This window comes from Dasypus novemcinctus, chromosome 1 (assembly GCF_030445035.2).
Source record: "Dasypus novemcinctus isolate mDasNov1 chromosome 1, mDasNov1.1.hap2, whole genome shotgun sequence".
Classification (NCBI taxonomy): Eukaryota; Metazoa; Chordata; class Mammalia; order Cingulata; family Dasypodidae; genus Dasypus; species Dasypus novemcinctus.
Window position 1 is genome coordinate 30,195,987 of NC_080673.1, and position 25,469 is coordinate 30,221,455.

A 25,469-nucleotide genomic window follows, 5' to 3' on the forward strand; every position below is an offset into this window, starting at 1 on the left:
ATTTTTAAGTTTCTGTGGAGATTACAATTAGCATCTTATAACTAAACAATCTAGTTTCAATTAATACCACCTTAGCTTGAATAATAAACAAAACTCTGCTCCTATGTTGCTCTACCTCTCCCTTTTTATTCTGTTCTCACAAATTATAACTTTATACACTGTGTTCCCAATAACAAAAACATTTAAGTATTGCTTTATGAAATTTTATTTTAAATATTTAGGGAGAATGGAAAACTTACAAAACAAATATATAAAGCTAACTCTTTTACATACCTATTAATTTTTAAGTCAGTGTTTTAGATCATTTTAGAGCTTCATGTGTGTGATCTTGTTAGGCACTACAGTGTCCTTTCATTTCAGCCAGAAAGACAACCTTTAGCATTTCTTGCAGGGCAGAGCTACTAGCAATCCAATCTCTCAGCTTTTGTTCATCTGAAGATATCTTAATTTATCCTTCACTTTTAAAGGTTAGTGTAGGCAGATATAGAATTCTTGGCTGACATTTTTTTTCTTTTCAACACTTTAGATGTGTCATCCCATTGCCTTCTCACCTCCATGGTTTTTGATGAGGAATCAACTGTTAATTTTATTTATTGAGGATCCCTTTTTTTAATAAACTTTAGAGACATTTTAGATTACAGGAAAGTTACATAGAAGTATAGGGAATTCCCATATAACATACCCTTTTCCCCTCCCACATTTTCCCACTATTAATAACATCTTACATGAGTGTGGTACATTTGTTAAAATTGATAAACCAGTATTGAATCATTACTACTAGCCAAGGTCTATAGTTTTATAGGTTTTGGCAAAATGTATGAAGACTGCCATTCACCATTGCAATCTCATGGAGAACAATTTCAATGCCCTAAAAATGTCCTATGTTCCATTTGTTTATGTTATTTATTTTATTTTTAAAGAAACTTTAGATTACCTGTTACATAAATAATATAGGGGATTCCTATATGCCCCACCCCCTCCACCTCCCATACTTTCCCACATTAACAATATCCTTCATGAGTCTGGTACATTTGTTAAAATTGATGAACACATTTTGAAACATTGCTACTGACCATGGACTATAGTTTACATAATAGTTGAAACTCTGTCCTGCACGGTTTCATAGGTTATGACAAAAAATATATAGTGGCCTATATCCATCATTGCACTGTCATGCAGGACGTTTCTAATGTCCAAAAAATGTTCCATATTACACCTATTCTTCCTTCTCTCTCCCCTCAGAACCTCTGGTGGCCACTGCTGTTTTATCAATGATAAAAGTTCTCCCATTGCTAGAATAATAAGTCTATAGTTAGAATAATAGTAAGTCTACTTTAGTCCATTCTCCATTCCCCAATCCTGTGGATTTTTTAGAATGGAGATGCTCACTCTCTTTCTAATTGAGAGGGGGCTTCGATTCCAAGAGATAGATGGGTGGAACTATCTTGCTTGCAGTTGCAGACATTCTCTGTTCCTTGGGATGGGTGTTTTCCATTATCATCTCCTTGTTAGTTGTCCTGGGTGAGTCCAGTGTTGTTGCAACTCTGCTGAGATTCACGGCTCAACTGGCAAATAGACAACCCAAAGATTTAAATCTCTGTGAGGTATATTTAACAAGAATAGTGCTAATTATAGGATAAAATAAAAGATACAGAAATAGCCATGTGTAGGGAAACTATAAATGATTCTAACTCTGTTACACTGGGGGCATAAATTCCAAAGTAAGGCCCACTGACAGGGTGCTGAATTCCTGAGTTTATATGCCCTGCTTATAATGTCTACTTGATCAGTTGCTTCTCATTTGCTGCTTTCAAAATTCTCTTTATCTTGGGCTTTTGAGTTTGACTTTAATTTGTCTTTGCATGTCCTTGTGTTTATCCTATTTGGTATTTATTGAGTTTTTTTGGGTATTTATTCACATCTTTCATCAAATTTGGGGTGTTTTAGACCATTATTTCTTCAAATATTCTCAAATATTTTTTCTCTTTCCACATTCTGGTAATACCATTATGTGTATGTTCATACACTTTATTGTGTCTCACCATCATTTATTGGTATTCTCTATTTGTTATAATGTCATTCTCCTAGTTTATTATAGTTCTTTGTTGACAGTTACTTTTCACACTTCGTGCATACCTAAAAGAGTTTATTTAAATCTTTGTCTGATAAGTCAGTATCTGTTCCTTTTCATGGAAAGTTTCTGTTAAATATTTTATTTCTTGTAGATGGGCCATACTTTCCTGTTTCTTTGTATGCATGCTATTACAAAAACATGGACTTTTTGTATATTATGATGAAGTGACTCTGAAAACCAGATTCCTTCCCATCCTGAGTTTGTTGTTATTCCTGGCTAAGTTACAGTTGTCTTTTCTTTCTTGTTTAGTGACATCTCCAAAACAATTCTGCAAAGATTTTACTCTTTGTCATCTTTTATTTCTTGTTGTTAAAATCTCTCTTCCATAAGCTTCTGTTCAACATGGGTTGAAAGAGATTTCCTTAAAAGCCTGGAACCAAAAAAAGAAAAAGAGTAGAGAAATGGGGGAAAGTGGAAGAAAAATAGGGAGCACTCCCCTGGTCTTTGCAGATTGACTCTGAGATGGAGCACTCCTTCAGTGCTTGGCCAAGCCATTTATAATTCTGCATTAGCTTTCACATTTTGCTTGCACTGAGCATAAAGCAGTTAGAGGTGAAAGACTAGGACCTTCTTAGGTCTTTTTGACAGGTATCCCACATAGAGCCGGCAAATATCTTCTATACTTCCCATTATACATGGGCAAAAGCACTTATTCTCAAAAGTAATTCTTTGCTCAGCTTTTTTTCCAAGCTTTCAGCTTCTCTATTGTTTGACCCAAATCTAATCTTTTGATATACTTTGCAACAGTTTGTTCATTCGTCTTTCAGCAATTTCTAGGAATGTCTGCATAGCCACTTTTCCATGCTGCGTGTTCTGAGTTAGGCAAAACAAATGCAATCGCCTTCTGTCAGTCATTCATGAAACACAATGCTAGTCAAAACACACAAACATCATCCTTGGGAACAAAGTTCACTCTGCTTCCTCTTGAACAAAGCACTCTGAGAATGCGGGGTCTCATCTTCAATAGAGCTGGCATACAGGGAAGGTCGGGAAAGGTGAAGTTAAAATGTCACAAATTTCTCCTCCTGTGTTTACGTTGCCTTTTCTTGATTCAGCATTCACTTAGTTGCTATAAAACTTTAACTATTTTTTGGAGTACTGACACAGTTGCTTCTGATGCTCTACTGCTCCATTTCTGTGGAAGGGGAGGGCCCTGGACTTTTCTATTATGCCATTTTGCTGACAGTGCCTAGTGAAAAGTCTAGGTGTATTTTTAAAAAGGGGAAGATGTGGTGATATGTTTTGCTTTAGCCATACATTTGCATATGATTTTCCAATAACTAGTTCATTAAAATGCTTTGGTTCAAATATAGATTATACATATAATTATTGCTGAAGAAGATATTTATGTAATTCCATATTGTACAAACTGATTTTTCCTTGTGTTGGGCATTGAATACTGGTTCCATAAAAGACATGTTAAAATCTTAATCTGTGTTCCTGTGGGTGTGAACCCATAGTAAAAAGAAACTTTGACGATGCTATTAATAGTTAAGATTAGTTTTTTGTGAATAAGATCTTCAAAGATACTGTTTTGGAGAAAACCAAATAAAATCAGCGTGGGCCTTAATCCATATACTAGAAGCATTATACAAAGAGGACATTGAGATGTAGTCAGTCAGAAGAAGCTAGAAGCCAGTAGCCAGAGAAAGCCCCAGCAGACCAAGGAGAGAGATCACAATGTGACGGAGCCAAATAACTCCAAGATTTGTGGCAAGCCAGCACCAAAACTCTATAGACTTAAGGGAAAAATCATGGCCTGTCAAGACCTTGATTTTGGACTCTAGCATCCAAAAATGTGAGCCAATAAAACTGGCAAACTAAGACAGCTTACCTTAGATAGGAAAGGGGAAGAAATTCTACTTTCAAACAGAGCTCAATTATACAATAAAAGTAGAAAAAGTGCTCCCAGAGAACATCCCAGGAAGAAAGGGGGGGAAGCTAGCCTGCCACTGAAACATTTCAAAATCAGTAGATTAAATCATACCTTACCTGACAGCTACTAGTCCTTTAAATATTTTTAAATTTACTCAGGTTTGTCATTTATCAATATTCCTTCTCATTTTTCATTCAAGAAGAAACTCTATGTTAGTTTCATGAATATTAAGAAAACCTAATGCCCAAAAAACTGGAAACCAGGACATTCTGTGAGAAGTATCAAAAATAACATCAGTATTATTTTACAGTGTCAAATAACTTTTAAAGCTATTGTCTCATAAATTCAATGTTTTGATTCTCATATGGTAATCATTAATTACTAATTCCTCTGCCTCAGAAGTAGTAATTTCAATTTCAAGTTTTCAGAAGCACAGATGGGGTTCAAAAAAGAGCTAAATCACATGCCTCCAGTTGTGCAGTAGATAGCTTACGAGGGATTTGAGTCTACCTAGTCAAAGTTCCCTAAAAAAGGTGGTGACTCCTATGAAGGTGATATCAGAAAAGATTCAGTGCAAAGACCTAAAAAGCAGAGGGGGTGAAATGCATTTAAAGCCGAAAGGAAGGAAGGAAGGAAGAAAGGAAGGAAGGAAGGAAGGGAGGGAGAGAGGGAGGGAGGGAGGGAGGGAGGGAGGAAGGAAGGAAACAAGAAAGAAAGTAAACTCAAAGAATAAGCAAGAAGAGACCTTAGTTCTGTCCTCCCCATATTGGTCTTTACTGAATCCCTATATCACCCAAAGAAAATTAAGTTATATGAACCATAGATATTTAGGAGCACATTCAGAAAAGAACAAAAGACAATATGGCATATACACAGTAAACCTCAGCATTCTGGATCCACTAAGGAAGGAGTCATTCTAAAAAGTCAGATAATTTAGATTATTAATAATTCTATTTAGTATTGGTTATTTCCAAAAAAAATATTGGTTTAAATAATAATTTATACAATAATATTTGGAAATATTTTTAAAATATAATTTCTGGGCATAATTTGCTAAATTACCCCTTTTAATTGCAAACATTACATATTGCTTCCAAATTGTACATGTGTATGTATATGCATGCATGTGTAAGTTTCAATTTCTTTTTTGTTAGACTGTTACCAGAAATGTTGTGCATACCCCAGACCTTCCAGAAATGTTGTGCAGGTGAAACAAGTTCCATCGTGTCTTTCATTGGTGAAAATTGACTGATAGTTATATAGTAATATGATAAACACTTTAAAAGTTTTGTTGTGACTGTGTGCCAAATAAGAACAAGTCAAGTAATTAAAAGAAACTTAAAATCAATTTAGCAAAGTAAGAAAATATGTTACTATTGAATTTTCAATTAATTTGTGTTACTTATATTGTCAAATAGTAACAACAGTATCATTTTCATACAAGTGAGATATAACCAATTTCCAGTGCATTATTTCAAATTATAACTGCTTTGCCCTTCCTAGGAATTTCACAACTAGAAATACTGAGTTTTTTAAATAATATTTTCTCATTGTTTTCTAAGAATTAGCTACTATAACTGGCATTATATCAACAGAAATAAAACCAATGGAATTACAATATTGTGTAGACCCATAAAGTAAGTATCAAGCATACTTTGTTTTTTCCATTTCTACTTTCCTTCTCATAATACTTCCTATCATGTACCTCTAGTAGCATCATTGTAAAGCCAATTAAAAAAGAAGTCAGGGAAAGTCTACTAAATTTAATAAGATTAAATTTTCAAGCGGAATTAATGAAATTGTTGTACAAATTCCATTACTTCAGCCTTGTTTGTCCTCAATTTTTTACTATGTGTGCTTGGTTTCATCTCTGAAATAAGCATGCCTTTTCATATAGCTGCAATAAAACCACATTTAATTTAAAATTTTGATGTTGAGACATCAAATCACAACATGGTAAACTTAAAAATGACATATATTCAAAGATTGTTTAAAATAAGAATGAAGGCAATTATCAAAGACTATTTTGAGTATGGAAGTTGTGAAGAAATAAAATAGTAAATGGCAGATTCTATTCAAAGAATATTGTCAAAGAGAGAATAGCTTAGAGAAAAGTAAAGTAATAATGGATAAATATGGTGGAATGACATTTTGAGAACAGAAAGCACTTCTTCCAGTTTTCTCTCAAATTGCTTTCTAATGCAACCTTCTGTCTACTGAAAACAAAGCTGTAAACATTTTTCTTCTGGAAAATTTTTAGTTTCATGGTATTACACAATTGCTTTGTTCATACTACAGATGATATTTTTCATTGGTCTGCTGTCTAACATTCAGTTACTATATTCTTTCTTGCTTGTACCATTGATTTATGATTCTGTCATCTCCTTGGTTGATCCATCTATAGGACAATTAACCTTTGTATTTACTAATCTTTTACATTTAAGTTGTTTTAGACACATATTATATACTAGTATTTGAAGAGTCTTTGTAAGTATGTCCATCTTGGTCCCATAGTTCTCTGAAGAAAAGTCCTTACGTGAATGAGTCCTTTTATTGAAGCCCCAAGTACAGTCTTTGTATACATCTGGAATCTTACTAACACATAGTCAAGATTTAAATGATGATCAGCGGTTATCAGTAGTGATTTCTGATATTATTTTGTTTCTTTTTATTTATATTTTCTTATTATTGAGGCAAGCCATGCTCTTTGAATAAAGATTGTAAACAATAACAAAAAAGAATTTAATCCTTTCTCCAAAACATGCGTTAGTTAACTTTTAGGCATGTATGTCTATGCATATGATTTGCTTATTTTATGTTTAATGATTTAATCATACTTCCTACAATTTTGTCTTGTGCTCTTTTAGGAAACTTTATAGTATAAGCATTAACCTTAATTAAGTGTTTTATAAACATCTTTTTAACATGGGTATTCCATTGCATCAAGTGCCTATATAATCGTTTACAACATTTTCACTTATATCTGGACATGAGTTGTTTAATAATTTTAACTGTTATACACATTAATATTTTGAATATAATTGTGCATAAAGCTTTTTCTATATTATTTTTCCCACAGTATAATTTAACAGGAAGTGAATTACTTTCTAAAAGGGCAGACATATTTGAAGCATCCTTGATGTTAATTACCAATTATTTTCTAAATGCAAGTTACACTGTCATTAGTAATATAAGAAAGTGCCATTTTCATTGAAAAATTTAATATTATATATTTATAATTTGGGGAATGAAAACCATATCTCACTACTCTAGTCAGTTATTTACAGAATTATATATATAGCAATAAGTAAACTTAGCTTTCATAAGCTCCCATAGCACTTTTCTCTTAGAGAAAAACAAATTGTTGAGTAATCTTTTGTAACATTTATTGAAGCCATTATTTATATGTGCATAAACTGCGTAGTATTCTTTCTAATCTGGCATGTATTCATTTCAGACATGAAGTTTTCAGCATCTCTTTGTCAGTCTAATACATTGTCATTTTTATAACTGCAGTTTATAATTTCATTTGGTGTATGGCTCATAGTTTATTTAAGCATTCTTCTATCGTGTGTCATATAGTTTATTTCTAAGTTACCTTATGGCAACCAGTGCCAAAATAAATTTCCTTTTGCATACTACTTAGATGTCATTTATGAACGTTTATTATGAGGAAATACTAACAGCCATTCTTGCTTCGTTTAAGCAGAGTCTTATTGTATTTTTTAAGAGATAGTGTCAAATATTCCCCCAAAAGCTAAAACAATTATGCTTCTACCAACAGTGCACGAGAGAACATATTTACTTGCACGTTTACCAATGTTGAAAAGTAATATACTTTATGTGTTGCTTATGAAGCTGATAAAAATAAATGTCATGTTTTCATTTCAATTTACGTTCACCTAATTATTTAAAAGATACTGCATTATGTGATATTTAATGCCTCCCCCACTTCTACACACCCAATCTGTGAGGGAAGAATAATTGAAGCATTTGCCAATTTTTATTTCTTTACAATTTTTAGGAATTCATTATGTATCCAAAATATTCATCTTTTTTTCTAGCGTATCTTCTTTCATTCTTTAGGATGCTTTAAACACTGTTTATGTTTTAAAATATAGTCACCGTTTTTCAGGTTTTACCTTTATGATCTGTAGCATTTTGTGTCTTAAGAAGATATCGTCTTTCCCAAGATTTAAATGATGCTTTTGTTACTATTAGACTATTATTTAATATTGATATGTTAATACCATTGTAATTGTATTTTCATTTCAGCTCATATCTGGATGTTATTCCATGTAACTAATGAAATATGTTTGCATTCAGCTAGTGGGATGGCTGGAATGGGTGGGTCTCCTCCTCAGCATGACTTTCTCAATAATACAAGCAAAACGTCCTCAAGTGGTGACAACAGCATTAGAAGAGTCAAGTCAGCTTTGCCTCTGTTTGCACCAAATTTGCAATATCCCATTGGTTAAAATAAATCAAATGCACAAACTCAGGATTAATGTCATAGGAGACTACTCAGGGACATTGATATGGGGGGTAGGATTTATTGGGGACCGTTATTGTTGCAATCAACCACATAAGATGCAAACGAAAACTGTCTTTGTTTTTTCAGGAGACAATCCATTTGTTCTTACTTTTTATGAAATAATCCATTGTTTCCCATGTTTTGGAAATATCACCTTTAGCTCATATGTATTTGGTCTATATGTGGATATTTTATTTTATTGGTCTTTCTATTTATTTATAAGTTGTATCCTATTTTGGTTATTGAGGCTTTGTAATATGCATAAATATACAAGTAGAGGAATCTCCCATAGTTTCTTTTGGAATATATCGGATATTTTTCATGTTTAGTTTCCATAAACTTTAGAGTCATCAAGTTAAAACACTATTAGTATTGATACCTCATTCTGAGTGAGTTTTAACATTTTAAAAGGAATATGATGTTCTTTCCTATTTGAGTTATCTTCTTTTCTTTCCTGCTGTAACAAAATTCCTTCTTTCAACTTGCAAAGTTACACATTTGTTTTTTTATCAATTGTGAAATAATCCAAATCAGAAACTAAATGTATATATTCACAATCTTCAACCCTTGTAGTTCTACATATTCACAAGCATTTTTCAAATTCTTTAGCCTAGGAAATCTATATCTGCTGCTTTCCGTTTGCTTCTTTGGGTATATTCTCCACCCTTCTCTACCTTACTCTCTGCCCCAGAAGGCTACCTAATATGGCTTCTGGTTGGCTTTGACCAAGGGAAAGACTGAGTAGGAGAGTGAGACCAGAGTCTGTATCCCAACACCTTCTTACTGCTCTGCTATCCTGTAAAAGACCACATTGCTCTTGCTTGGATTAAAGCTGGCACCTCTCCGTAATACTTTCCTTCCAGGACCTAGCAGTGTAAAGAATTTTTATTACTCTCCTTACTGCACTATCCCTTGTGCCAATTTATACTTTGCTGTAAATAATTCCTTTATCGTACCCTCCTTCCTGATCAGAATTTGTCTGTTTCCTTCTGATATCCAGACTGAAGTAAAGCTCTCTATTCATATGAAAGCTTAAAATAGAGAAAATGTTAACAATTAACTTCTTTAGTAGAAGTAAGGAAGCAGTTATACCCATCTTTCCAACCATCATAGAGGAGGTTACCTAAATATTCTTTGAATATCAGAACATACCATTATAAATACCCCACTACTTAACTGGAGTTACCTTGAGGATTGGGATAATTTATTTCCTCACCATTTCTTTTTTAATATTTTACATGATATATTTCACCTAATAGGTTGTGAATAATTATTGGATTTGTTTACATAGTATCTAGAACCTGACTCTCGCAGATCCTAGTCTATTACTAGATCACTCCCCCACCATTATTTCTGTCCTGCAGGTATAAAAAGGATAGTTCCATAATACTTTTTGATTGATTAATAGGTTTTAATATGCTCTTGCCTCTGTCTCCTACTTCCATCTCTGTCCTCACAAATGATTTCTCATTCTTCTAATTACTTACTCCATTTTTGCTACATCAACTCTGATCCATTAATCAGCTCACATATAAAACAGTAAGAAAAATAGTTGAGATCAGAGAGTCTATTCTTTTCAGATTTTCATGAACTATTCCCAAAACCAAGTTTAAAAAAAAAACACAGTATTTTAAAATGCCATTTTAAGATACAGTTGTCAGCTGTGCATCCTAAGCACTTCAGCTCTTCAAAGAAAGATGGAGAGCTTTAATATTTGTAACACAGTCATATAATATATGATGTGCACAGAATTCTTATTAAATCTGATTTTCCTTACGTCGTGTTCACTCACTAGAAGACTATTGTATTGCATCTGTCAAACAATTAGTCTTGCTTAGTATTATTGTAATTAAAGTATGCATTTATTTCTCAGTTTTCCTTAGAAGAATCAGACTCCCTATCTGTCGCACAGTGTGAAACCAGAGAAGAAAGCAGTGTTTAGTATTCAGAAACAAATTCTACTACCGTTTTCAGAAAAAGCAATACTCCTGAAAATGGAAGTAAGAAAAGAAGTAATGTAGCTAAAATCTTATTGTAAAATTTCTATAATGTACTTAAAAAGTCAGGTTAGGAAGGCATCCATGTTTTATTTTAGCTATTTTAAAACCTGTGCTTTGAAAACAGAAAACTTCACAGTCCTATCATTTCTCAAACACACCTAAGCACTACAACTACTCAGAAACTGTCCTTACTCTAGTTATAAATTTTCACTAAATGTGGCAATTCTGTTTCTCTGTGCTTCCCCTCTCTGAAACATGAATGTGACCACTATTCGTGAACCAGTATGTTTTACTGAGCTATTTATGTCAAGTTCAGATAGAAACCAAAGGCTTTATACTTGAGTAGAAACAGCAGTCAAATCTTTTCTTACAAGGGTCAGTCTGGAGTAATAGAGAACACCTAAAAAAAAAGGAATTCATAAGCCAGTGATTGATGGCTCATATCAGATGTATAATTTGCATCCATGAAATATTTTGTGCCCACTGTAACACAATAGGAGAAGTCATTGCAACAGCATATTCTATGTGGAGATGTATGTATTTATTATGTAGGGAGGACAGTTATGATTTTAGTATCATCTCAGTTTAGAATTTCTTACCTTCCAGTTGGAAAGCAAGGTACTTATAATTCTATTAGAAAAACAAGATATTAAAAATCCTGTCCATTATGATTTGTGAACTACTAACTCCTTGATCATTGGCTTTGGATATAAGTTTTTCACAATTAAAATCCCATTACAACTAATTCTTAGGGCTGTTCAAATATTTTTGTTTTGGGAATTTATTTCAAAGAATACCGCATCACTAACTGGGACATCAAAAAGCTTTGGGAGGTGGTGGACTTGGCCCAGTGGATAGGGCGTCCGTCTACCACATGGGAGGTCCGCGGTTCAAACCCCAGGCCTCCTTGACCTGTGTGCAGCTGGCCCATGTGCAGCACTGATGTGTGCAAGGAGTGCCCTGCCACACAGGGGTGTCCCCCGCGTAGGGGAGCCCCACGCGCAACGAGTGCGCCCCTAAGGAGAGCCGCCCAGCGCGAAAGAAAGTGCAGCCTGCCCAGGAATGGCGCCGCACACACGGAGAGCTGACACAGCAAGATTATGCAACAAAAAGAAACACAGATTCCCGTGCTGCTGACAACAGAAGCGGACAAAGAAGAAGACGCAGCAAACAGACACAGAGAACAGAGAACAGACAACCGGGGTGGGTGGCAGGGGAAGGGAAGAGAAATAAATAAAAATAAATAAATCTTAAAAAAAAACTTTGGGAAAGTCTTGTGTTTTAGACATGATTTATATTATAGCAATTGTGATTTTTATATCAAGGTTCAGTACTAGGTAAATCCAGTGCTGAAATACACCCAATCTCCATTCATTACTTTCCATTTGCATCCATTGATATGTATGAAAAGACTTGACTTGAAGTCTGGGGAGATGCAGATGATAGGATGTGGAAGGAGACCATGGAAAGGAAGCATCTGCCCTTTTCTCAGCTACTAGATGAAGATTAAGCCTTAGTGCTTAAATATTAAATGCTAGAAGTAAGAACTGTTTAGGTGAGAAGCTATGGGAATTCTGAGATAGGTGGTGGTACCTATTTTAGTTATTCTCCAAACCCAACGAGTACATTTACTCCAACTTCTGGGGATTTCTGTGTCCATGTGGGGCCTGGCCACTGTCAATATAAATGGAGCATTAATTGCAAATGTGAGATTCCTACAGTGACATCTCAGGTGATGAATTTTGAAAGCATATCAGCTGAGTAATAACCTAGCAGATTCTGTGGGGTGACGGTGACTGGAAAACTGCATTGTGAGACTATTTGATGAGGTCCATTTGGAGACTATCTGAAAGAAAGTCATATAGAAACCACGCCTTACTCAGTTGTCAGAGATTCAAGCCTGGCTTTGTGGGACACGGAGATCTGCAGGAAGTTATTCTTTTATCAGGCTTCATGGTATCTGAACCATGCTTCTCTCTAAGTAGCTGTTCCCTTCCTGTTTCTGCCAAATAACTCCCTCAGCAAAGCTCTTGAATTGCCAGCAACTGACAGCAACTCTCCATCCTTAGATAGTGGGGTTCTAAAATCAGGGAAAAATTCACTGTCACTTTTAGCAAAAGTTCTTGAGTAAGCCAGCTAATCCTTTTGAATTTCCTCATCTGTGTGGAGATCATGCTCATTCTCATCCAAGCCCTCAGCAGATAATGAAGCAGTGCCTTTTAAAAGGGAGAGTGAGCTCAGTGGTCTTCATTCCTAACAGCAGTAGAGTTTCAGTGATTGGGTAAGGTATGGAGTGGGCATAGATCCTCTTGGTACAGGTGAAAGTAAGAAAAAAAGCATGAATTTCCATTGTAAATGTGAAGTCTCTTGCATTTGCAAATGGGAAAATCTAGCACCACTCGGGTAATGCTGCCGTATATGTTTATTTTTAGCACTGTAGACATACAACAAAGAATTGAAAATTATTTGATTTTTTTCCCCACCATCCATGGACTGTAATAGTAATCTGTTATCTTGTAGGAAATATTTTACATAATTCATAGTGGGAGAATGCTGCTGCTGAAGGTGTAAAGCAGCGATTATTATTTATTGGGAATCTCCTAAATGACTATATGCCCATATTAGCTCTCATCCTCACAGCAAGGTAGTACTTTTATCCTTTTTCTGCTGATGAGGAAATTGAAATTCAGAGACGTTAAGAACTTTCCATAAAGTCACATCACTATTATATTGAAAAACTGAATCTAAGTTGGTTTAGATTGAAAGTCTTTCTATCATCCAAAACAAGTTCTCTGAGTATGAATCATTTCAGGATCTCACCACAGAGCATAAAAACAACCATGGAAATTGAACCTTTTTATTAACTTTATATTAAGCTGGAATGCTTCAATATTCAGAAAAAGGTAATAATTTGGGAAAGAAAAAAATTACTCTGACTCTTCTCACCAAATCCAAGAAACCTACACCATACCATGCATAGAGGCCACATTTTTCTAGCTGCATTAATCTCTTAATAAAATAATTTATCTCAAGAATAAGTGTTAACGCTCTCATTTCTCATAGTTTGCAAAATCCTATACACATGCTGACAAATATTAGATAAACTATGTTAGGCTTAGTACTCTGCGGGATTTTATTATACTAAGCAGGCGTGAAAGTTGAGAGCCTTGTAAATATTAATCAGAGACTAATGAACAGTGGGAGACTTCTGAATATCAATCTGTCTAGGGGGAAATTTTGAATTAGAGACACCAGCTCCTTCCCAATAAATCAGTGGTGAAAAATTGAAGGCATTCTCCTTCATCTGCTTACGTAACTAGATCTCCAGTCCTAAAGAGCAGACTGTGTGGATGCCAAAATAGATGTAATTTAGCAATTTTATCACCCAATGCAGAGCATCTGCAGTTTTAACCAGATCTTTATTATTATTCTTATGTAATTACCTCTGAAAGGGGCTAAACTGTACGGCAGAAGCTTGCATACGGTCTTTAGTATTAAATTTAAATAGTTCAGGATTAGTTAGAAAAAGCTTTTCGCATTCTTCCTCATTAGCATTAAAAAGCAATAAGGCACTAGGAGACTCAAGGTTAGGAGAGCTGAAATGCCAAAAACTGATTGGCTATTGCTTTTATTACATGGCCTATTGTTAAATATCCTTCTAAGCACATGTTTACTGTATATCAGAAAAAAAGACAATATCCGTTACCATAATTTCATAAATAACACCAGACACAATGTAAATATGTATATCTACATACCACAAACCTACTGTATCCCTAATGATTTCCATCGACGGAAAACATTCCTTTACATTAGATGGAGTTAATTACTGATTACAATGTCTGATGGTTAAACTTGGGATTTTTATGATACTTTTGATACTGATGCATAAAAACAATAGACTAGGTTGACAGCTCAAGGATTTTTTCTTTTATTCTTTACTGTTCAAATTGGATTTAAAAGCTGTGATATGTTTCTGAGTTAAGTATTATATTTTAATTGGAATATTTAAAAGTGATTGTGAATTATATGAACATTTCTATCTATTACAATAATCAGAAGTAAAACTTAATCCTGAGTGTTTATGATATGATATGATGTACGTCACCCCCTCCCCTTCCCACACTTTCCTCCATTAACAGCATCTTTCATTAGTGTGATACATTTGTTGCAATTGATGAACACATTTTGGAGCATTGCTACTATTCATGCACTGTAATTTACATTATGGCTTACACTTTGCCCTGCACAATTTTACAAATTTTGACAAAATGTACCCATCATTGCAATATCATGCAGAATAATTTTAGTGTCTCAAAATTGCCCATGTTACACCTATTCTTCCCTCTCCCTCCCGTCAGAACCTCTGGTGACCATGTCTTTCTATCAACATTAGAAGTTCTTCCATTTCTATAATAAAGTCGCTCCACTATAATAAAGCCAATCCACTTTGATCTAGACACTATAGGCAGTGCAGACAACCTCAGAAAGTCAGCACACTGTTGGCGGGTCTTCCCTTGGAATATATGATAACCTATCTCCTCTATATGTCAGAGTTAGACTTGTTTGCAATTTTCCTACACATAGTTCTTCTGCCCCTTTTATTTAAACCTATGATTAGTACTATGCCCATTAAATACATGTCCCAGAGACTTAAATCTTTGGGCTGTTCATATGCCAGTTGAACTCTCAATCACACAGAGTTGCAGCCAACACCTGCTCTCCAGTCCATTGGGCTCACCCAGGACAACTAACGAAAGGATGATGACGGACAACAGCCATTCCAAAAAAACAGCAAGTATCTACAACTGTAAGCAAGATAGTTTTATCCATCTACCCCATGGGATATAAGTCCCCTCTCAATTGGAAGCAGAGTGGGCATCTCCATCCCCAAATCCTTAAGATTGAGGAATGAGCAGTACAATTTTTAAACATACTATAAGTCACACATGTTTGACAATCTGTCTTAAATGCATTTGTGTCTATTTTAGAAATATATCTGTGCTTATGCACTCCCCTGCCTTTCACATTTACAGCACAAGACTGATTTTTTAAAGCATATGCCTTTTTTCTTTGATATTAAAGTTTTGAGTTTATTTATATTTTCAGCTTGACATTTGATTATATTTGAAATTTTAAGAAGATATTGCCCTGATTGTACAATATAACTGTCATATGGAGTACATCATTTTTTTTACATAAATGAACCACCATGTGATAAAGCATACCAAAAATGAGTTGCACAAATGAATAACACAATTGGCTCTCATTAGGGGTTATTTGTTAGTTTTGCTTTGCTTTGTCTTAATACTCACAATGAAGTAATTTTAATTTTTCTCTGATTCTTGTATTTACGGAGCTTTGGAAATATTAGGAGGTACTTTAATCACTATTGTCAATATAAACCATAAGTTCTCCACAATTATATTGACCAATATTAAACTTGGTGATAATTTTGTTCAGAAGTGCCTGTCTCATTTTCTCTTATTTGATTACTTATTTTTGCTATAAAACCACTGGTATTACAGGCCATAGTTTCAAAATATATTTATACTTCATGAATAAAAATATATATTTTACTTGCTACAGGGACTTTTGGTAATTTGCAGCCAGCATATAGGACAAATGCTTTGAAAACCACTGAAGTAATTTTTTAATGTAACATTTTATGTAATCTATATATCTTTTAAATATAAATAAAAATATATTTTTTAAAAAGCAACTGAAGTAATTAGAGTCCAAGAAAATTAATTTAAAAACTCAAGTGTTTCTCTTTTCACTTGGCTTTAATAGAAAAATACTATCAACTCTGAGAGTTCTTCATTGTTCAGTATAAAGCAACCAAGGCGGTGCAAGTATATGAGTTAAAATAATAACAATATAAACATGACTAGCTGAAAAAATGTAAATTATATGTACAATTAATAATAAATTAAAAGGTAAAATCATAAAAGTAGTTATCAAGGTGATTCTTTTTTTTGTTTGTTTGTTTGTTTTTTTTGGTTTTTTTTTAATTGATTTTGTAATAATATTACATTAAAAATATATATGTAAGGTCCCATTCAACCCCACCCCCCTACCCCACCTCTCCCCCCCCCCCCCCCAGCAACACTCGTTCCCATCATCATGACACATCCATTGGATTTGGTAAGTACATCTTTGGGCACCACTGCACCTCATAGTCAATGGTCCACATCATGGCCCATACTCTCCTCCATTCCATCCAGTGGGCCCTGTGAGGATTTACAATGTCCGGTGATTGCCTCTGAAGCACCTTCCAGGGCAGCTCCATGTCCCAAAGATGCCTCCACCTCTCATCTCTTCCTGCCTTTCCCCATACCCATCAGCCACCATGTCCACTTTTCCCAATCCAATGCCACCTCTTCTATGTGGACATCGGATTGGTTGTGTCCATTGCACCTCTATGTCAAGAGGAGGCTCAGATTCCACATGGATGTTGGATGCAATCCTCCCACTTTCAGTTGTAATCACTCTAGGCTCCATGGTGTGGTGGTTGTCCTTCTTCAACTCCATCTTAGCTGAGTGTGGTAAGTCCAATAAATCATATTGTAGGTGCTGGAGTCTGTTGAGGCTCAGGACCTGGCTATCACATTGTCAGTCCAGAGATTCAAATCCCCTAAATATATCTTAAACCCCAACATTAACTGCACCTCCAGCACATTAGCATGAAAGTCTTATGAAGGAAGATCCCATCTGAGTCCAGATTCATCACACATAAACACCAGTTCCAAAAAGGGGGCCATCTGACCTGGTAGTTAACCCCATCGGCCATGACCATAATTCCCATGGGTCTCTTTAGCCCTCGAAGGAACCGAAATCTGGGGGTTGTATCTGCTTTATCTGTCTCTCTGACTCTGCTCAGTTGTGCATGAGGGCAATCCTTCTGCCAGCCTCCAGACTCTTTTTTAGAAACTCGTAGCCATATAAACTCATTTCTCTTTTCCATTTCCCCCTTACTTTAGGTCAAACAGCATTTTAAAGTCATGTTATTTTATGTAGACAGGGATATTCTGCTGATCCACGTTGAACCTTCCGTATAAGGTCATTTTCCAGTTGCATTATCAGTTGGTAGTTGATAGTGGTCCCTCGGTGCCATGGAGGCTCATCCCCGGGTGTCATGTCCCACGCTGGGGGGAAGGCATTGCATTTACATGCTGAGTTTGGCTTTGAGACTGGCCACATTTCAGTAACATGAAGGCTGACAGGAGGAAATTCCCAGGCACAATGTTGCTCTAGGCCTTGTTCTTATTTTAGGCTTATCAGCTCACAAGCATAGTCATTAGCATCAGGTCAAGGTGATTCTAAAATGTAATAAGTCGCCTAATAGTTCTATGTCAATAAAAACTCTGCAATGATGAAAGTATTAATTTCAAGCAAATTAAAATGAGAAAGATTTGGAGAGTTATCTAAATATCACTGAGTTTCAGATAAATTTGATGGTCTTCAGATAATGTTAACTAAATGAAGTGAATGGAATAGGTAGTCAAGCCTTTCTTCCTTTCTGGGTTTCGTAGCCAGTAATTAAGTTTATTCAATATCAGAAGGTTTAGAAACATACAAAATAATATTTATTCTTTTTTTTTCTTCTATGTTAAAAACAAAATGTGTCAGTCTAATTAACTAGATTTTTAAAAATTATTCTGCTTTGTACGGCTTGAGTAATAATTCCTTACACGTAATGAAAGAGTGACCTAGAGAAAAGAGGAGGGCAGCAAAATTTAAAGTTTAATTCTAGCACATTCATGCCACATATAATGGCATAGCCTGAAAACAGCTCCTTGGACTTACTACTCTTTCCGACTGTCCACAATGCATTTTTATTCTAGTAATCATTCTGTAGTTTCCTATCTAATATTGGTTTTCATCTTTTCAGGTTTGGATTTATTCTTCATAAGGATGAAGCTGCACTGCAAAAAATTGACCTTGAAACCATGTCGTATATCAAGACAATTAACTTGAAGGACTATAACTGCATTCCTCAATCCCTGGCATATACGCATTTGGGAGGATACTACTTTATTGGCTGCAAACCTGACAGCACTGGAGCAGTCACACCCCAGCTCATAGTAGACAGTGTCACCGACTCAGTCATTGGATTCAACAGTGATGTAACAGGCACTCCGTATGTCTCCCCTGACGGGCACTATCTTGTCAGCATTAATGATGTCAAAGGTCTGGTGAGGGTGCAATACATTTCCATCAGAGGAGAAATACAGGAGGCTTTTGATATTCACACAAATCTGCACATATCCGATGTGGCATTTCAGCCGTCCTTTACTGAAGCCCACCAGTATAACATCTATGGTAGTTCAAGCATGCAGACGGATGTGCTTTTTGTGGAGCTCTCCTCTGGGAATGTGAAGATGATAAAGAGCCTTAAGGAACCACTCAAAGCAGAAGAGTGGCCTTGGAACCGGAAGAACAGGCAAATCCAGAACAGTGGCTTGTTTGGTCAATATCTCATGACGCCTTCCAAGAACTCTCTCTTTATACTAGATGGACGACTCAATAAGTTAAACTGTGAGATCACTGAAGTTGAGAAAGGAAATACAGTCATTTGGGTTGGAGATGCCTAGGAGCGCTATTAGATAATTATTGAATGAAGAGTTTTACAGTACGTTGCACTTAATCTGTTGGTCGAATTTACAGCTTAACTTTTAACATTAATATCCTATTCAAGCATAAATTATTTGGTTGGCCCAAATAAGTTAAAATATTTTTTTTGCTGACATGCACAATTAGTAATATGGATTGATTAGCAATATTAAACACAATATTTAATGAGACACTTCATTGATCACAATAAGCAAATATTTAGTTATGTTTTAAAACAATAAAATAGGATTTTAAATACTGAAAAAATAACTAAACTGCAGGGAATTTCTGATGACTTAAACACAATTTCATTTTGAGGGTAGTTTACTTAATTTTTTCCTCCATCCTTTTGGTATGCTTAAACCAGAGCTGAAAGGTGTTGTGGAACCTTAAAATTCTTACTTCTAAATATGCTGTCCTATACACTGTTTGTAATCTTTTGTGCCTTGAAGGGAATGTCACATGAGAAAATAAAAGGCTAGAAACTGCATACCGAACACCCTCATAACTTAAAAATTGCTTGTCACTAAAAGAGAAAAGTTTGACATCTCTTGTACCAAATTCTGCCTTCAGTTATTTGTTTTACCCTCAATGAAATGCCATTTGAAGGCATAAATTGGCCTTAGGTTGTATACAGGTGACAAACTCTATTTGACATTTACTGTATAATCTGCAGCATGTTATGGAAAATGGGGACGATGGGAGGGAAAAGAATTATAGCAAAAATGTCTGCAAAGTTTTCTCTATTCAGTTTGCTTTCACTCACTAGAGTGCATTACATTTTCAATGCAGATTTGTCTGGGATGTCAACTGCTTACAAATATTTACTTTATTATTAGCAAAATAGAGTCTTTCATTTCAATAACTGGTATTGCATCAGCAGGAAATTTCAGTTCTAAAGAGAAGCATCACTTGTGCCTGCTTAGAATAAACCACATATAAGAAAAGTGATGCCAGGGAGAAAAGTCTGGCAAGAGAATTGACAAGGTCTTAGTGGTTTAGGAGAATTAATAATAGAAGTTTGGAATAAGGGGATAGCCCCACAGTAGTGAGAAAAGATTTACTTTTTCATTACCTTTGCTATTTGAATATGACTTATCAAAGAATTTCATTCCTTAACAATTTTCCTAAGACTTCTATTTTACTCCTGCATAATCCTTAAACTATCTTCTCACTGTGTGCTATAGTTATAACCTAAATGATCCTCCTATTTGAGACACAGCATAGAAGAAAAAATTATTGCTGCATTTTTTTTCTAAAAGGAAAAGAAAACACCAGCAGAAGTAGAATAAAACTAGAGGGCTGGTTCATTGAATTAAGTAGATAATTATCCAGACTTAAAATAACTGCTTTCATGCTTTGAGAGCCTTTTATCTTTTAATTTTTAAGTTGCTAAAAATAAACCTAATGGCTGTTGAAATGACTTCCATTTACTGAAGGCAATCCAATAAGGTCTTTTTTAAATATAAATTTTATTCAAGTTTAAATTGGTTAAAACTGCTTAGAAACCTGAAATTTTATAGTGTGTAATACCTTACATGTATATAGCATCCTGAGCTGTGTCATACAATAGATTTCTTCTTAGCTTGAGGAAACATTATGGAAGGTAGATTTAATGAACAACAAAAATATGCTTATGTTTCTAGTTACTGAATCTGCTTTCCTTTTTAACAAATTTTTCCTTGTGAACATGGATCATATAAAATGTCTGTGACTTAATAATTTAATGTAAGTCTGTCTCATACATCCTTCTTTGGTAGCTTACACCATGTGGATGTTCTGTCTGTAGAAATTGCTTGACAAAAGGAGAATAAACCTCTTTCATTTTAATTCACAAGAGTTCAATCAGTTTTTTAATGTGCATACCAATGTTTTTTTGTTTTATATTTTCCCCTTCAAGTGCTTCAAATATAGTCTAGTGGTCTGTACTATTTTTTAAATGGTGGGATGGGTTGGAGATAGAGAGAGTAAAGGAAAATCAATTGAAGAAAGAGAATTTAGTTCTGCCTTTTATACCAAATCTAAATTGTAACATATTTTCACTATCCAATATTTGAATCAAGGCATATATCCTGTCTTTTAAAGGATCTTTTAAAGGAATATATATCGGAATAGATTATCAACAGTATAGTCAAGGGAAATTATTTTCTTTCCATATTCATGCATTATTAACCCAACAAATACTGAGCTGCTTTACTCTTAAAATAGTAATAGTTAAAAAACTGACATTAATGGCTTTAAAAGGCAGATGTAACATTATCATATAATTTTTTGAATTTTATTTCTTTTAGTCAGTGATAGAGACAAAGGTAGAGTGAGAGCTAGCATGTAAAGCATTTTCAATGACTGATGTGCAACCATCATTTTTTATGGATAACCTAATAAAAAAGTATTGAAAATAATGATCTTATCAATTGAGGGAATAGGAAAGAAGGGTAGAAAATGAGTACACGTGGGTAAAAGCAAAAATAGGAATCATGGGGGTCATGACTGGAAGAATCATGTTTGGAAGAAGTAAAGCTGTTTGAAGAAGTACAAGATTCATGTAAGGAAGAAGATTTCTGTAAAGGCAAGAAAAGTAGGTTATGTGAGATTTTGGTGGGAGGAAAGTACAAACTAAAATGAGCTGAGAGTTTGATCTTAATCCAGATAATTGGGACCTGATACAAATTCTTTTTTTTTTTTTTTTTTTTTTTTTAAAGATTTATTTATTTATTTAATTTCCCCCCCTCCCCTGGTTGTCTGTTCTTGGTGTCTGTTTGCTGCGTCTTGTTTCTTTGTCCGCTTCTGTTGTCGTCAGCGGCACGGGAAGTGTGGGCGGCGCCATTCTTGGGCAGGCTGCTTCTTTCTTTTCACGCTGGGCGGCTTTCCTCACGGGCGCACTCCTTGCGCGTGGGGCTCCCCCACGCGGGGACACCCTTGCGTGGCACGGCACTCCTTGCGCGCATCAGCACTGCGCATGGCCAGCTCCACACGGGCCAAGGAGGCCCGGGGTTTGAACCGCGGACCTCCCATATGGTAGACGGACGCCCTAACCACTGGGCCAAAGTCCGTTTCCCTGATACAAATTCTTAAAGAAGAAATGTCTATGGAGAATGACACTTAAAAATTTTACTGTTTTTCATGGAATGAAGATTTGACTGAAGAAAAGAGAAACTGGAGGAAAAGATCTCTGTTAGGAGATAATTTTTAAAATCTAAGCTTAGGGTCCTTGAGACATGACAATTAGGAAATGTTAAAGAACTGTACATGAAATAGCAACTAAATAGATACGGCTCATCACAAGTCTAAAGATGATAGATGTCAAATACGGCAGCATTGATAGAAATAAGAAAGCCATGAAGAGCCATATTTGGGTGAGAGACATGAGGATTCAGGTTAAGACAGATTATGTGAAAACAAAGGAACTGAAATATATTCCCAGAAAAACGTCACAGTGCATCGCATCCAACCTTAGGAGTCATCCCACCTTCCATTTAATTATGCCTATGTAAACTTGAAGCTTTTTTTAAAAAAATTTCCAGCTTATAACCTTCTTACCTTTCAAACTCCCACTAAAAAGTTCTTCAGAGAGAGTTTCCTTTTACAAAATTTTGCATTCACCAGTCAAGGCTTTCCAGGCTGAAGCACCATGTTCAATCATATCTGACAACTTATCACATTATGCAAATCTTTTAAGTGAGAAAAATTTGAAGAACAATATTGCTATTCATAGAAACCAGTGCATCTCTAAAATAAGATGAAAATGTACAACTCAACATTACAGGCTTATGAACTCAAAAGAGGCCACTTCTAATGTCAATTGTCCACACATCTATCATTTATTGTTCTTTCATGAATGGGTAAAGAAAAAAACAGCATCTATCAAAAGAACATTTTCACTCTATTTCCAATCACTCTCTTACTAATATCATATACTGTAGCTGGGAAACTTCATAGGCAAAAATATGTCTGACAGTCAAGCTATAAAAATTGTCTGCTGTCTGAAGTCATGGTAACTTTGCCCACCTTTCTCAAAGAATAAGTCTTAAAAAGAGCATATGGTGAGAAATTTGTTTTTTTCATTGTTGTTTATGAAAGAGCATATAGCTTTTTTAGTAATAATCAGCAAAGTTTACCAGTTCCTATGGTATTTAATGGTACTGCACAGCCATTTTACAGAATTTACAGATTCAGCTGCTGAGATTGACAGGGAGTTTTGAAAGTTATTCTTTGCCTGCTAGAGTTAAATGTTAAAATGTTCAGTGTTTTAAGACTTGTCTTCAAGTCTCTAACTAAAAAAGTTTTAATTAATATAATTTTGCTAAAATTGAGAAACTAAAACAATATACATATTATGTTCCAATATTTGATATATGTTTTAGAAGATTATCTCTAAATACACATTTGTCACTCCTTAAAGAAGAATAAAAATTACCTCATTGTCAAAAGAATATATTGGGGAATGGATAAGGTTCAAGTGATTGAGGGCTTCTTCCAACATGAGAGGTCTCAGGTTCAGTTCCTGGCGCCTCCAAAAAACAAACAAACAAATGAAAACACCAACTCAGAGGAATGAATGTGACTCAGTGGTTGAGCGCCAGCTTCCCAAATACAAGGTCCCAGATTTACAAAATAAAAATTATGTATTGGTACATCAATTTGAGAAATGCCCAGGTCATTCAGGAATGAAAATTCTTATGATAATCTAGATAGAAATTCTTTACATATGAACATATAAAACTAATAAAAATAGATTATCACTGAATTCCTCTCTGTACCTATGCTTACTTATCTGCTTTCAAACCAGTTTTGCTGCTACTAAGTCCATTTTTGGTCATTCTTTAAGAAATATTGGTAAAGAATAGCAAAGCAATCAATGGTTGATCTTGTGAATAAAGTTTTATTCATCATTCTCACAAGACCAATAAACATAATTTTGATACATTAATTGTTCTTTTAGAAAATAGTTTCTATAAGATGGAAAAATTAAATGAATTGATTAGACTAAGAATACTGCCATATAGTCTGTTAGTTACATATAACTTTCAAAATTGGATTGTTGATAAAAATATGACATCATTTTATATTGTCTATTTTTATTCAAATCTATCCTATGCCATGCAGTTTTGAGGTATTTCAGTAATTAATCATGTCACTGAGTTTGCATTTGTCTTCATTTAGGCATATATAAAAATATAATCATATCTGGGATTATTAGAGAATTGGCTTGTAATATTAAGACATATACAAGGACATGGATGTATCTCGGTGGTTGAGCAACTGACCCCCACATACAAGGTGCCAGGTTCAATGCCTGGTACTTCCTTAAAAACAAACAAACAAAAAACACCATATATCATAGGTATTTGAATGTTTATTCAATCTAGACCCACAAGATTGATTTTTTAAAATAAGTATTCATATATGATATCCTGATAGACATTGAAGAGTGATTCTGGATTACAGAATCTTTATCATCTACACCCCTATATACATGTGTGTTTTATAATGATAATGTTTATAATCTATAATGAGGTTATGATTATTAAAATATTTATTCAACATATACTAAACACCCAAATATGTAGATTATAAACCACAGAGAGATAAGGTGAAATCAAGGGAACACAATTGCAGTGAGTCTTGACTCTGAAATTTTATTCAGTTAAGTAAATTAAGTAAATTAAGTATGTGTTAAATATTTATAGACTATAAATAATATAATACTAAAATCTAATATGTATATGTAAAATCAATATCCTGGTAATTGTACACAATTACTAATGTGTATTTTAAATCTATTACATAAATATAACTTATATTTATGTTAAATATATAAATTACAAATATAAATTTAATAAAGAAATAGTACAGAAAAATTCTCAATTAATTGAAATAAAATAAAGTAATAACCCTTCTATAAAGGCATGTCAGTGGTTTCCTGTCCTTGGACACCTAAGAATTTGAGGCAAAGAGATGTGGACTTGGAGAAGTCTGGAGCCAGCTTGCCGCCCACAGGCTTAAGATCATCCTTCCCACACAGAAAATAAAATTAAAATTAAATAATAATAAAATACCAATCACTTAGAAGTAATACATATAAATGAAAAAAATATTAAATCATATTCATTTAAGCAAGCATTCACAAACATGTAGAGAAAAAATGGAAATTGAAATATGCACAACAGAAGATTGTCTATACAATAATGAAACAGAAATGAAAACAAATTACATATAATGTGGATATTCAGATGTGCTTAGGATGTAGGAAGCTACAAAGAAAGTCAGCCCCACCCTAGTATGAAGAAAATATCATGAACATGTCTG

At 34.5% G+C, this 25,469-nt stretch overlaps 1 protein-coding gene and 1 non-coding gene across 5 annotated transcripts in view; both read left to right on the forward strand.

The window, feature by feature from the left end:
- Window positions 1-20,994, forward strand: part of FSTL5 (follistatin like 5) — an 849,524-nt gene extending 828,530 nt beyond the window's left edge. For all 4 annotated transcript variants that reach the window (XM_058276333.2, XM_058276388.2, XM_058276438.2 and 1 more), the window contains one exon: window positions 18,439-20,994. In XM_058276333.2, coding sequence (XP_058132316.1) covers window positions 18,439-19,141 — 703 coding nt within the window. In that variant the 3' untranslated portion in view covers window positions 19,142-20,994. The remainder of the gene's footprint in view (window positions 1-18,438) is intronic.
- A 4,060-nt stretch (window positions 20,995-25,054) lies between these two features.
- On the forward strand, window positions 25,055-25,185 carry LOC111762410 (small nucleolar RNA SNORA38). Its single transcript, XR_002795525.1, has one exon. It is a non-coding gene; the product is annotated as a small nucleolar RNA SNORA38 (small nucleolar RNA).
- Window positions 25,186-25,469: the final 284 nt, after the last annotated feature.